General features: G+C 39.0%; 1 protein-coding gene across 2 annotated transcripts in view; it reads right to left on the reverse strand.

Moving 5' to 3' along the window:
- Positions 1 to 513: 513 nt before the first annotated feature.
- SLC1A2 (solute carrier family 1 member 2) overlaps positions 514 to 15,049 on the reverse strand; it is a 140,338-nt gene continuing 125,802 nt past the window's right edge. For both annotated transcript variants that reach the window (XM_016123244.2, XM_016123243.2), the window contains exons 10-11: positions 13,871 to 14,102; positions 514 to 9,926 (exon numbers count right to left, since the gene is read on the reverse strand). In XM_016123244.2, coding sequence (XP_015978730.1) covers positions 9,855 to 9,926; positions 13,871 to 14,102 — 304 coding nt within the window. In that variant the 3' untranslated portion in view covers positions 514 to 9,854. The remainder of the gene's footprint in view (positions 9,927 to 13,870; positions 14,103 to 15,049) is intronic.

Below are 15,049 nucleotides of genomic sequence, written 5' to 3' on the forward strand. Positions count from 1 at the left end.
TGAACTTCCTTCCATCCTTTAAGTTGGGTAGAGCCATGTCACTTGCTCTGGTCATTGAAGCAGAAGTGAGGTACATAACATTTGGGAGGAAGCTTTGAGAGTCAGTATAAGATTTGCCATGTTCCCTTTTTCCTGTATTTTGAAACTGCATAAGGATGGAGATGAAGTCTCTCTCAGACTCTCTCTAACTGGCAGAGTCCCCCAGTTGACTTGTAATAAACACGTCACATGAGTAAGAAATAAACCTTGGTTGTTTTAAGACACTGAAATTTGGGGACTAGGCCATACTGGGTGATTCACAGGGATAATTTCGATTATACACCATATTTGTCTACCTAACTAACCTTATATCACAAGATGTGACTCCAGTCTATATGTAGGCTTCCTAGAAAATATTCGTCTGGACGCCGTAGTTTTCACTCCTCAAATTTCTCCAAAAGGAACTCTGGAGACCCTTTCTAAATAATAAGTGCTAGTTTAAAATGAGAACTGAAGGCAAGGCAGCAACCAAGAGAAATTGAAATCCACATTTATTGATGAGAGATATATACACAAAAGTTAAAACACTTAGTGAAACATTGGATTCACAGATTATTTCCAGTATATAAAGAATATCCAGTTATTTTATACATGAAATGTTATGGTAATCAGTCCACATTATAAGAAAGCTTAGAAAGCTAAAGGTGAAAACAAAAGACTTCAACTACTCAAAATGTGCTTTGCCAACAAGGCATTTCCTAGTACAATACATAAGAAACAATCCAAAAAATTAGTTGAAAATTTTTTTTCATTCATTAGTCTTTAAACACTATGTGCTATCAATGCTCTATGCTACATAACTTTAGACAGATGGGGATTGTGAATGTGAAGGAAATAATTATTCTTATCTTTTATTCTGGGCACACAACAATCTTCAGAGAATCCTGCCTAAGGGCTAGCTTTCTTTCAGTAAGGTTTCTATCTTGAATTTGATAGGAGTTAAAGAAGCCACATTTTCAAGAAAAAATGTGGCTGTCCATCACATATATCCTTTCACTCCCTTGGAGAAGCCATTGAAAATTAATGTTCTTTGTGCCTTCAGGGGATCTTTTAGGCTTTGCTCTTCTTGTGAAAAGAGAACTCAGTGTTCCCAACTGCACATGGCCATTCTTCTCTGTTCTTGCAGAAAAGAAAGTGGTTACAGGAACTATAGACCCCACAGCATCCATTTAATGACAATTAGACAGAACGTGTGTTTTAGGAGGCGAGTATGTAATTTACATTAGTTAATCTCATCTTCAATCACTCCAAAGATGCACACAGAGCCTATTAGGTAGAGTTCACACTCCCTTCACATAAGTGGGATCTGTGCGTTATCAGTTCGCTTTCTGTAACCCTAAAGCTGTACACTGCCCAATCCTGTGCTTCTTCTAGTGCTCTATCTTTCTTAAGACGACTGTGCAGTTTACTATGGAACTGTGCTTTTGTGGGGTTTGGCCTGCATGGCAGTTAGTCAGTAAATATCTTTCCTGTACTCTGACTCAAGAAAACAAGGAAGACAAAGCTCTTCAGAGCCTTTAAGTCATGAGCATCATGATCAGTATTTGGCAATCAGAGAGGCAGACATTTACCTAAGGACATGATGCTAACATGCACAGAAGCAGACTAATCTTTTGTCTCTCTGAGCCCAATCCACCAAGTGGAGGAGGGCTGTAGATAAATGTCTTCATTCTAAACCTACTTAAACCTAGACAATTAAAAGTTCCACATTTGTATTCACCATGCATTATACAGATGTCAGATGACATTTCACTAAGACTCATGACCCACATCTAACCTCTCTTGCTCTGAACTGCATATTTACAAAGATGCTGGACACACTCAGACTTTCAATCATCAGTACAAAAGATTCATAGATAAGTTCTTCACTGATATACATCCCCAAATCACATTAAGAGGAGAAATGATTCACTACTGGGTATGCAAGAAGGAAAGGAAGGGTTTTCAAAAACACCAATAAACAAATCTACTACATATAAATGAACAGCCAAAAATAACATTTAAATTAAATTACATCTATGCACCATTTCACTGAAATTACACGTAGATACCTACATTATAGCTACACAAGTGCATAGGCACTGTTCATGCGTGAACCAAGCGTTACTGTGTATGCACAAGAACTCCATGCTTCGACAGCTAGCTGTGCTTGAAAATCACAGGTACAATCGTTGCCAGTTGAGGGAACTTCTGTTTGCTTAATGAGGAACAAGTTCAAATACAGCCCAGTACACTTTCTATATAACCAAACATGTCTTAAAACATGGCAAAAATACTAGACCTACAACCATATCAGAAAGTGTGTTTGGCAGAAAGAAGAACTCTCTCCCTGCATCTTTGAAGAGCCTATTGGTTTGCCTTTTGGGGAATTTACATAGATTGTGTTATTCACCTGAGGACAGAATCTACCTGGGCTGCTGCTAAACAATTTCAGTGTGACTTTAAGCCCCCACCTCCAGCCCCAGTGATAAAGTATTGCTTCATAGCTGGTACTAATATATACCTTTTTTCTTAAAAATGTGTGCTTAATTCACATAACAATGTGACATTTACTACCAATTTGCTTGGCAAGAATGAACTGCAACAAATCTGTCCTGATTTGCTTCCTAGCACTCACCCTCAGTCTCTGCTATTCAAGATTTTCCTAAGCCAATTTTCACATAAATTACTAGGAAGGCATGGGAGATTCTGATATAAAAATGATACCACTATTATTACCTTAATTTTTATCTTCTTGGAGAAAAGCAACATTAGAATGCTTAGCTGGAAAAACAAGGCCTGGCGTCAAAAATAAGAAATCAGCACCAATCCTTGAGTTAAAAAGACTAATTATTTAAATGTATATCCTAACCAGCTAAAGGATTTAAGTTATTCCTTGTTCTTTATGGTCATTTTGTTCATTGCATCACAAAGGACTGGGTTCTTACATTTTTCAAATGTGGCTGTATGCTCAAGAAACAACTGATAGTTCTAAATTGCTGTAGAAACTTCTTGTGCTCTAACTGGATATAATTCTACATATGTGTTATATAGAAAATGCCATAAGAAAAATATCTGTCTGCAAAATTACAGATACTAAATAGAGTACTTCAATCTACACTGAGTTCTTTATGATTTATGAAGAATAGATATAAACCTATAACATTGTTAAAGGCTAAATCAATATTAAACATATAATATCCAGGACTATAAATACATTCGCTCATGCTTTTAATAAATAATAGCAAAGAAGCCCGGGGATTTGTTTAAAAAACAATATAAGATTGGGCTGAAGAAATATGTGAGTTTGGGGTGCAATACTGATCAGAGGGCAATATATTGTCCCTGGTAATATAGATTCTTACCAGGAAGCCAAAATATATCTGCTGGCAGCAAGATCAAATTAGATTCACAGTTTGCCAGCTCTCTCCTCAAGCCATAGAAAACAAATAGAAAAACAATATACAAAAATCCTCACAAAAGTAGTTTTTTATATACAAATCTCTATAGTGACCAGATAATCTGATCCGTGTTGTGCAATATGGATACAATGCTGGGGTTTGCTGGGGAGGGAGGAAGGGAGGGAGTTAAGGTGATGTGTGGAAAGATCTGCATGCCAAAGGATGAGTTCCCAGCGAGGAGTAACTCTCCCGGAGTATTAAGCGAGAGCGCCAGCTTTCTGACAGTACACCTCGGATAATCCACTCCACCGGGTGAAACCTCGGAGACGTGCTAGACCAACTTCCTTGGCTAGTGTGTGCATTTCTCTCCCACCAAAGGCAATGGGCTGTTTCAAGGCAGGCTAAATGGTCACCATGAGAAGAAACAAAGCCCCAGAAGCTCTGACTGCATCATCCCTGTCTCCACGGAAGATGAGAGGAGGATAGCAGTCAGCTGCTATGTTCCAACACTCACCCAGGAGTTGGGGGTGTCTCCGGAGGCACCGGAGACTTGTTGCTACCTATGCTCCAGGTCAAGTGCTGGCTCTGCAAAGCAGTGGGGTCTGTTTTATTCTCTGCAAAACAGTAGCAGGTTTTGTTCTCAGCACAAAAGGGCCCTATATAACAATCAGAAGGACTTCTAAAAATATCAGAATGGATACTTGGTCCAGAGGTAGGAAGGTAAAGAGAGGCTGGACATTAAAAAAAAAAAAAAAAAAAAAAAAGATAAGTAATTACTCAGGATATTACTTTGAGTGAATGAAATAAGAACTTGGGAGCTTCTCTTACTTTTCTATAGGTTCATATATGGGTCAGTTAAGAAATTGTTTTTTTTTTCTTGCAGCTCTTGAATCAGGTCTGCTGCACTAAAACAAACAAAGCAACCCAAAATAACCAAATCCTTTTAGTCCTAGCCTTGCATTTTGCTCCCCTAAATCTAAAGAGCTGAAGTCTTCTCTGGCAATAAAGGCGCGGACAACACAATGAATACCAAACCTATTCCTTAGTCAGCTGAAGTTTGGACAAAGAGTAAGGATGCAGGCAGCGGCCCATTGCAGCAGTAGCAGGAGGTGCAAGAGGATGCTCCAAGGCCATGGCTGGTGGCACGCGTCGTGGAGACAGACCACACATTCTACCTACCCTGGAAACCCGTCAGGCATGAAAGAGGACTAAGATAGCCATCACAACTCCACTCTTGTCTGATAGAGCTTCTCTACCTGTGATGTGATGCGCACGAAGGAAGCAAATCAAGAGGAAAATTGGAAAATGAATTCCATCAAATATCCTTGTACATCTCTCCAGAGAAAGGACTTGGCCCGGGCTCATCCTGTGTATAGAGGTGCATGTCTGAGTACAGTTGGAAAGGAGAAGTATTTACAGACAGTTGTTGGTATTGTGTAAGTCTTGCACCAAATTTCATAATAGTGTTTAGGTTTATTTGCCAAACGCTCCCAAATTCCCACCCTGGGTTGGCAATTAGGACTGTTTGGAGAAAACTGTGTGTGTTATGGGTATTCGGAGTGGGCTCCGTTGCTACAGCAGGAATGATGCAAGAGCTTGAGTGAGGCTGCGGACGCATCCAGTCCTCTCTTGGTGACTCTGGCAGCATTTTTCCCTGAGCCGAATCACTACTCCGACTAGGACAGTGAGTTTAGGCAAAGAGTAGTTGTATAAAAGTATGTCTGTTTGTGTCCCAAAACACCAAACAGTAAATTAACATGGCCATCTTCCAAGCTTGTTGTAAAATATCAAATGAAGAGAGGCTGGAATTTAATTTCCCCCAAAGGGGATGAGAAAAATCCAAATTGATTAGTCATTATTATGGCCCTTCTGATTTAGAATATAAAGTTATATTTAATAGTAGTAAGCCTCTGAGGAAAAAAAGAAATTAAAGCAGAGATCAAACATAATGTTATGGATTCTAGAAGGGGGTTTTAATTATTTAAGCCAACACCTTCCTTTAGATACTCGAGGAATAAGGCATGGGCATAAAGTGAGTTGTGTAAGTCATCTAGCTAAAAATTGGCAGAGTCTGAGTCAAATATCGCCTCTACTCAACTGTGTTATTTCTTACCATCTCAATGTCAACACCTGAATTAGCTTTGCTATGCGATAAAATTAAATACTATTTAATTAAGATTCCCTGTCATCTATTCTAAAGCCATCCCTTATACTTACTTGTATGGTTGTTTACAAAACTGTCTCTTAAGCAGCAACAATGACAAGTGAAATGAGAAGAAAGGAGGCAGAAGAGTGGGAAACTGGGTTTTCCTTTCAGGAAAATCATAAGCAAATGTTGCATGAGCAGTTTTGAACTCACTCCATTCAAGAATAATCTACCTGTAGTGCAACCTGCCTGGGTCAGCGCTCAGTGGCCTTTCTCCTAGGTTTTAGCCAGAAATTACCAGATAGGGAGACCATTAATCTTCTCTGATGACTAGATTTATAAAACTGTCACATCAGAATTGTTTCAGGCTCTTTGCTTACACTTAATCTTCCTAGGCTCCCAGGTCCTACTACTCATATTCACAATGTGAAAAATTCCATTTGGTACTTTTTCTTGGCTTGGAATAAATTCACTTGGAGAATAAGCAAAGCAAAAGCAGCAACCCAGATAACTGCATGGCCCTGAGAGTTTAAGAGCAATGAGATGGGAAGAGCTACCTCCCTTGGGTGTAACTGCTGAGCACATTAAGTCACCAAACCAGGCAAACACTGCTGAGACTTGTTTCAGCAAGAGCGTGAACTACAGGGAGTTCTTTTGGAGCTTGGGTATACCTATTTGGATTTACTGCTGTATTTCATGGGAAAATAGAGCACAGACAGAAGTCTTGATTCTGAAAAAAGTGAAATAGTGTACCATAACACTTGCTACTGAGAACATAGGGAAAGTGGGGTATTTGCAAAAAATAAATAAATAAATAAAAGTAAAACAAGTGTCAGGATTGGGTTTCCTTGTAGGGACCCAGTAGATGAGTTACTTAACTCTGAAAGGGCTTCTTGATTTTTAATACACATGAAAATAACATACTTCTCCATGCATGAGTAGAAATGACCTGAGACTCTCTAATCAACAGGTCACGGGATTCCTGGCATTACTTACTAGGAGTATATCATTCTGAGAACTGAATTTTCTCTAAGCCTTTCTTAGCTTTCAGCAGTCTAAATCCAGGCAACCTTGCTTTAGGCTTTCATGAACATCCAGACTAAATAGCAGTCGGAGAAGAGAAGTAAATATTTGTCTTTTAGGGGACGTGGTAACTCCTGCAGGAAATGGGATTATAGGCTGTGTTCCCATACCCTGTAGGAAGTATTGAATCTGATAGCTACCTGGTTCAGATATCATCACTTGAAGTCCTATATTGAGGATCTGTATGACCTAGATCATTGCCTGGATTCTCTGATGCTCTTTGCATGGGGAGGACATCCTCAAAGATCTAAGATAAAACCTTACCTTGAGAGATAAGCCATTCTTCTCACTGATTGGATTTGATTCATTGAATGGTAAATAGGTAACCTAGTTATGATTTCACTTGGGTTTCTCAATGGGCAAAAATGAGATAGGGAAGGATTAACATCTGCTTAGGTTTTCTTCTGAAACAATTCTGATTCCTGAAAAGAGTAAATAAGTCTATAACAAAATGGTGTTGCCAAAGCACTGACTTAGAGACCTCACAGGATGTAGTGTATGTACCTGGCCTGCCATGTCTGTATATAAATATAACATCTATGCATTGTCCAATATTAATGTATGATTACAAGCATTTTTATCTGTGTTGGACCTATTAATATAAATCTATGCATACAACTGACAGGTCATACATATCCCTTTTAGAAAAAGTTGTTAGAGGTACAATCTGGATCTATTTATGTTCTGTTTATGGCACATATACTAGACAAGGAAAACCCCAATGGACATGGCATGAGAAGAATGAATGAGGCCTAAAAAAATCAGAGGGCACAATCATATGTCAACTCTACATGCATCCTGGATTTTCAAGCTTGTCTCGAATTTGAGAAAGTGTTTATATTTAATATATTTTGTTGAATCCAGATAAATGTGATCTCCTTATTATGGAACTTACTGCATACAGTCTCAAACTAGAAAACCCTGCTTTGTTAAGCTGTGCATCATGTTTCTCCTGAACATACTGTCCCCTTACAGATTTACAAACCAACTGGATAACTAGGAAAAAGCTGAAGACAAAGCAAGCCAAGAGGACATTTACGCAGTCTTGGAGAGACAATCCTGAGACCACTCCTTCGAGAAGCATGTCAGCCTGTCCAAGTGCTAAGCTGGCTTTAAAGAGCAAAAACCACAAGCTCCTAGATGCCTTGCTTCGACCCTTTTCCCCATAAAAAAAGCTCTTGGGAGCATCACTTAAAGACAATCCTTAACAGTTTCACAGCTGAATCCAAGAACAGTACCCTTGATCTACAACATTTGCTACAAAGGATACATTTTCCACAATTACATTTCAACACATCCTTGGCCACCCTGTTAACTGTCCATATAATGAAAATGAAGACCAATGCCACTTTTTTAAAAAAATGCAAAAATCTGCTTAATACTGCTGAATAGCCATCCTTATCCAAAAACAACTAGGGTTTAAGGGACACAAACATTTGCAATCTCTTGTCTCTTATATGTTCCAAAGGTGTGTGCTTTGGAAAAGTCACAAGGAGTAGGTGATAAAGGGTATATGATGTTTACAAATATCCTCTCCTTAGAGAATTTTGAGTCTATGACCATTCATGAGTATCTCAGCATCTATCTGCCGGCCTCAGATACCTCCTTACTCCTGTGTGTGGACCAAGGTTCTGAGCATTCCTTAGGGTCGAATGTGCTTTATTTAACAATGGTTCATGTTCAAGTCCTCAGCAAACTCCCAAAGCCTACAACCTTAGGAAAATACTGTAGGTTATTCAATAGAAAATGAGGGTAGAGATATTGAAAAATCTAGCTTGCACAATCAATTATTCAGGATTCGTTGGGTGTCTACAGCATGCAAGGCACTGTATTACTCCGATTATATTATTTATACTCCCAAACTTTCACAGCCTTGAAAGGGTTCCATCTTTGAATTGAGGTGTGCAGAGCTATCCTTTGTTCCCATTTCATGGCTCAAGGTTGCCCTGACTTTGCCATGGGAATGTCACTGTTATAGGATTTTGCACATATGTTTGTTTTCTGGTCCTTTCCACAGAGAAGACTAGGGCTCTGCTTCGAACTGTGTCCTGTAATTGGTTTTATGTGCTTTGATATAATATAACAAAAAGCTTTCTACATACTAGATAAGTGACAGTCTTTTCATTTTTGTCAAGAGATGGTATTAAAAGAGGCACAGCCAACAAAACCGTTCTCCATGTGTAAGGAGATTAAAATGATTAGGGCTTCCAGATTGATGAGAATATTATTAAAATAATTTGGAGATTGAAAATGTCTTTTTGTCAGAAACCCAAACAAAAATTTTATGGGTGAAACAAAGAAAGTGAAGCAGAGATCAAAATAACCTCACTTGATTTCACTATGCCAGGTGAATGCAAACCAAATGAAAATGAATTTGAATATTTGAATCCGGTTAAAATTTATGTTGACTGTGCTCCCTTAGTTTTGCCAATATATACAGTAGTTACATGTTAATTACATTCTAATCCATTATCAAATTTTAAGCAATTTATGAAACATACTCTGAAATTTCAATAATAAATTTCCACAGACTAGGTAGAGTAGAGCAGAGACTCAGTGGGTTCCATAATCAGCATCCTTAAGAGTATGGCTCCCCTTACAACTCTCTTGGAAACATTTAGCTAAAAAGAGTACACAGAAGATAAATTGTCACCATTCTCTAAGACAGGTACTTGCTTTTATCAACACATGGGCAAGCTCGACAAGACATTTAAGAATCACTTCTAGAGGCTTCTAACAGAATCTTTTGTGCGTAACGAGGCAAAGCATGGAGAACACTTGAAGGAATAACACACTGAGTGTCTGCTCACTATGCCAGATCCCTGGACTGTACCGCACTGCTTAATTGTGTCCCCTGGGAAAAGAGCAGCTACGGTTCTGGATCTTGAGGGGGCGGGGGGGGGGGGGCTTGAAAAAAAAAGGAAGCTGGCAAGAACACGTCTTCAATTCAAACTGATTCCTCCAGCAGCAACCATTCAGACAATAATACAAGTGAGAAAATTAGATGGTTACAAAGCATTATTTGGCAAAGACACAGCACCATGCCTATCACTGACTCACAACAGATCCTCTAAGCCTCAGCTAACAGATTAAGTAAACATAGACATATACGCATTTTTTCCTTTTTAAAGAAAGCTTGTTTATATCCTCTTTTACCATAAGATACGCTGGGGAGTTTATTCAAGAATTTGCTGAGAGTCATATTCTTATTTTTCACGTTTCCAAGGTTCTTCCTCAACACTGCAGTCTGCTGACTTCCCGTTGGCTGCCAGAGTTACCTGAAAATAATTATCATCAACATCCAGCTTACAGGCCACGTACCAGAAAACCACCCCAGGGGTTATGTGGAGGAGCACCAGATCCAGGTTGTACTGCATGACTTATATATTGATTTTAAATGTTGTTCTTCTCAAACTGATTTTGAGATGGTCTTGGTTTTCGACACTGATTTGCGAACATTAAAAATATATATATTTGCCTTAGAGAGTAATGAGAAACTGGAGACACTTTGCAATTTGGGGAATAAAAACTGCTTTTAGGGTTGTGGGGATGTCTAACTACCCATAGACCCATCATCATACAATAATGCAATCCTTAACAAATAGTGCCCATGTGCTACTCCATACAACCACAGAGAAAAACAATCCAGAACTAGGCAGCTAGTTCTACTCATGCATGTGAAAGGTTCAGTTGCAATGAGGCCAGGTGAATTTTATACATGTCCAATTTTAATATCAGGAATCATGAGAGTCTGTTTACCAAAGACGCTATCCAGATTTTTAAAATTAGAAATAAAAGAGAGGATTAAAAGCCTGAGATCAGTGACATGTCTATTTAAATTAGTTCAATGCAGACATCTAATAAAAATGTAATCACCAGACTGTCTATATTATGCTTCTCTGGCTGTAAGCAAACTGAACCCTTACACAATGTGGGGGCGGGGGGAGGGTGATTCCCCTCCACTTCTACATAGTTTTCCTAGCTTACCTTCCATCTGTCCTCAACGTCATGTGCAAACTTAAACCCACGACTGATATTCCACATAATGGAGAGACTGGATTTATGGAAGCATTAGAATATGGAGATATGACAAACGCAGCAGTGTTTGAAAGAAATCTGACCTTTTTCTTCCCACGTGGCAGTGAAACGCATGCCTTATGGACACACACAACATGCTAGGAACAGAAGGCTAACTGCCCTTCACAAGCCAAGCAAGTGAAAATAAAAATTGGCCATTCCTCCAATCCCCATTGGCCCCAACGGTGTTTCAGAAAGACCATGCAACAAGCAATGACCTCCTCACATGCAGTTATTATGATTAAAATTAGAAAAAAAAAGCTATTGCATAACTTTCGAACTACTCATTACAAGGCAAGAGTTTGAAAACAGAAAGAGCAATGTGACATAACAGTGCTTGAAGTGGTTAAAGTTTTGACCAGAGCTGCAGCAAATTGGTTTCCCCTTCAGTGAACTGTCAGGAGATACTTCCAGGAAGGGACAAACCGTCTGCCTGGAGAAAGCTGCCTGTTCACTCAGACCTTGGGATGTGTCTATTTGGCTTTCAGTGATGAGCCAGATCGATAGCTGTGCAAAATTATAAATCATGATGTGGTGCCTCAGAAAACCAGATAGCACTTGGGGATGGGGGTGGTTTTTTTTGTTGTTGTTTGTTTGTTTGTTTGTTTTAAATACTGGGCCTGTGTCTCAAAAGTAGCTGAGAGAGCAGCTTTTTTGACATTTCCTTTTCTGGTTGGATTAAAGGGAGTCAAAACTCCATTCCCCCATCCATTCAACCCTTTTCTGCTCCAACCACCTGGGTAATAGGAAAAAAAAATAAAGTAGGGGAGGGAACTGCCAGGAACCATTAGGATCTTCCATCTCAGTTTCTAAAAAGCAGTGGGGCAGAATGGACCAGAAGGAAGTTCCAAGGCAGTAATAAACGTGATTCAGATCTTCTGGGAAAGTGTGCAAATTCATCTCCATCGCTCTGGCTGCCTCCTTCACATATCAGTGTCAACTCAGTTAGTTGATCTAGAATGGGAAGAGTCAATTCGCCTCACCTAGCAAAGGCCGAGGACCAACATAGTGAGCTAAACCTAATTATTTCACTAAAAAGTGCAAACAGCCGGAATAGTTATTAAACCAATATGGCCATTCCATCATTTCCATTTGACCAGTGAAATGCTACTTTGCCAATAAGTTTGCAGGTGGTTGGTTGAGTAGTCAATTGTAGAGACTGAGCCACTATCTCTATAGAATGGTCAGCAAAAAAAAAAAAAAAAAGGTTATCTGAATTAAAGCATAGGGTCAAGATGCTAAAAGGACACATTCAACACATATTTCTAGAGAGCCTACTAGAAATCTGTCAGGCACTGCTTTAGGTGCTGGGACACAGCAGTGATAAATGGGGACACAGTCTCTCTCCTCATGTAGGCTTACTTCCTATTGATAGCAATAGTTGACAAACATCGCCTCGTGGGACTTGAGTTGTTCTGCTTAAAAACTGAAGCAAATTTTTCCTGATATGCTTGATATCCTTTAAGAAAAAAAATACGGGACATCTGAAATCTAAAGATATTTTTATGCCTATACACCTTCTTCAAAACAATATTATTACGAAGCCTCTTAAGACACCCCAGAAGGGCCACAACATAGGCAATTAACCATTAGGGTTCTTCTTATACATAATTGCAAAATTAAAAAATATATGTAATTTCATCTTGTTTCATACTACTATATTTCCTTGTATGAAAGTAATTTGGGGCCAAACCTTTTCTTCTCTATAGAATCATACATTCATCTCGCTTTCCTCCTATTCCTAATTCAGGGCTTTGCAGATAATAGCCACTCAATAAACACTTGATGAATAATCAAAATATAGGTCATAGAAATGAGATGGGGGCACTCATCTAAGCCTCACAAGGCACACAATAAATACTGATTAAATATAACAGAGAGTAAAGTCATTCCTTAGGAATGTTGAGTTGACCCAAGCTAACATTTTAATGGGGAATAATCCAGCACATTCATTTAAATGTGGGAGACACTTTCTAGGAGAATGGAGTATACACTTTAAATACATTCAAATTTCTAATAATGAGCCATTTTCACTGAATCAATTAATTTGATGAATGGGGTCCCTCTGGGTGGGGTACCTCTCTACTTTGTATCAGAGCCCTTGTTCACTCACACATGTACCTGATATAGTGGGGATGAGCAAAAGGCAGTGGCTACTCTGTTAGATTTCTGGACCTATGTCGCTGCCCACTAAAGAGAACTACTACAGAAGCCATCGGGTACTTTTAGAACCACCCATAGGTAAGACAGAAAGAAATTAACAGATGAAATGAGATCTTGTCAACAAGAGTCAAGAAGATATCAGAAATCTGTCCTGAGCCTGGAATCATGTTAGTAACCCAACCCCCAGTGGTGACTCTGCTCACCTGCCAGGGTTTCTCCAAGTTTGCTTCACTCTGGTCATGACACTTTGTCTTTGAGAATGTCAAGTTAGTTACAGTGAAGGCTAGACAGAGCCCATCAAGCTTTAAGACTTAGCACCCAACAGCTTGGAAGAGTCCAGAACATCCATGCTTCAGGAAAGATGGTACTGCCAGGCAGTGTGAAATGCAGTGGCTTTTTTTTTTCAGAAGAACTCTATGAATGATTGTCTTTCCTTTACTTGAAATTTGTTACTCATTCTTGGAGAAAAGTGACTGCCAAGTCGAAACTCACCATCCCGCAAAAATAAGAGAAAGATAGCTGCACAGCTATGTGGACACATTTTTGACCAATACATGATACAAAGAAAGAATAAATGTTTGTGCTATATAAGTCAAATGATCCTGGGTATTGCTCTTGATATTTCACCTGAGGAACAGACTATTTGTATGCCAGCAAAATCCTAGGGACAACAAATTCTTGGGCACAATATTCAAGAAAACCAATCAAATTTGTGAAGTGGGTGGAGGGGGCATCAGAACAACTGTTTTGCATCATATGGATAAAAGAAGCAACTGATCGGCTCTTTCACTGTTAGACCCGTTGATTTCCAGCCATGTTAGATACAGAGTTAGATGATCTGGGACTCACAGAAGCTTGGGTTACATGATTCTTTAGAAAAATAAATATGACAATAATACATGCAGGGCTTTGGTATTTATTTTAAGAAATCGAGCATGCACTATTATATACAGGTCTCGATATCCATGAATGGAAAAGGTACCTTGCACTCATCTACTATGACAGAGTTGTGTGCAGCATAGACACATTGATTAGAGTTGCTTTCCCTATGGTTCTTCATGTCATCATAAATGGACTGAGTCTTGGTCATTTCAATATCTTCATGCACTCGGTGCTGGGAATCAATGGTATCCAGCTCGGACTTGGAGAGGTGATAGACAATCCCAGCCCCAAAAGAGTCACCCACAACATTGACTGAAGTTCTCATTCTGTCCCTGGGGACAAAGAATAGAAAATGTTTAGTGAGGAAGCAGAACACTATGGTGGTTGAGAGGCCAAGGTCTAGAACCAGAGTCCTAAGGTTGAATTCTGCCTCGATCTTTCCCTCTGCCTGATCTGGGGCAAGTTACTTAAACTTCATAAGCCTTCATTCCCTTGTTTATCAATTGGAGGTAACAATCATACTTCTCTCATAAGGTTGTATGAAAATTAAATGAGAAAATGTATGTAAATTGCTTAGAAAATTGTCTGATGAATGGTGAGCACCCAATAAACAATAGCAAAGAAAAAAGAAGAGGAGGGAAGGAAGAATTAGAGGAAAATAACATGTCCAGATCTCAGAATTAGTACCCAGGCTCCAGATACTCCTAGCAATTCCTCTTGATTTAAACTGTTCTTCCAAGACTCCACTTAAAAGATTACCTCCACTTACTTTATTTTATGGGAAAGAAAAACTACCTGTGAATCACTCAACACACACACATACATAGACAAAGTTGTTGGGTAAGAAACTCAGCCGCAATTTTCTCCCTGACCAATATGTGTAGTTACTATGTGTCCTAGAAAACTCAAAATACATTGCTTTGCTCTCTTTATTAACCTAAAAAACTGAAATTTTCCAGAGTATCTCTTGAACCAGGAAGTATTAAGAAAAATCCTTCCAGAAATCTTGTTTTTCAAGTTCTGCTTTGAAAAAAAAAATGTCTGCTAACTCTTCCTCTTAGAAGGTCAGCACCAGCAAGACTAATTAAGTTCTTAAAAGTAAGCTGTGTTCTCTCATCCATAATTTGAAAACAATGTGAAGAGTCTTTTTGAACATGTTGATGAGATCATCAAAGTTCTAAAGAGAAGAATTCTGGAAAACCACACACACACACACACACACACACACACACACACACACACAAAGGATTTTCAGTAAAGATGGTGCCAAGGCATCCTA

This window comes from Rousettus aegyptiacus, unplaced genomic scaffold, assembly GCF_014176215.1.
Source record: "Rousettus aegyptiacus isolate mRouAeg1 unplaced genomic scaffold, mRouAeg1.p scaffold_m13_p_5, whole genome shotgun sequence".
NCBI lineage: Eukaryota > Metazoa > Chordata > Mammalia > Chiroptera > Pteropodidae > Rousettus > Rousettus aegyptiacus.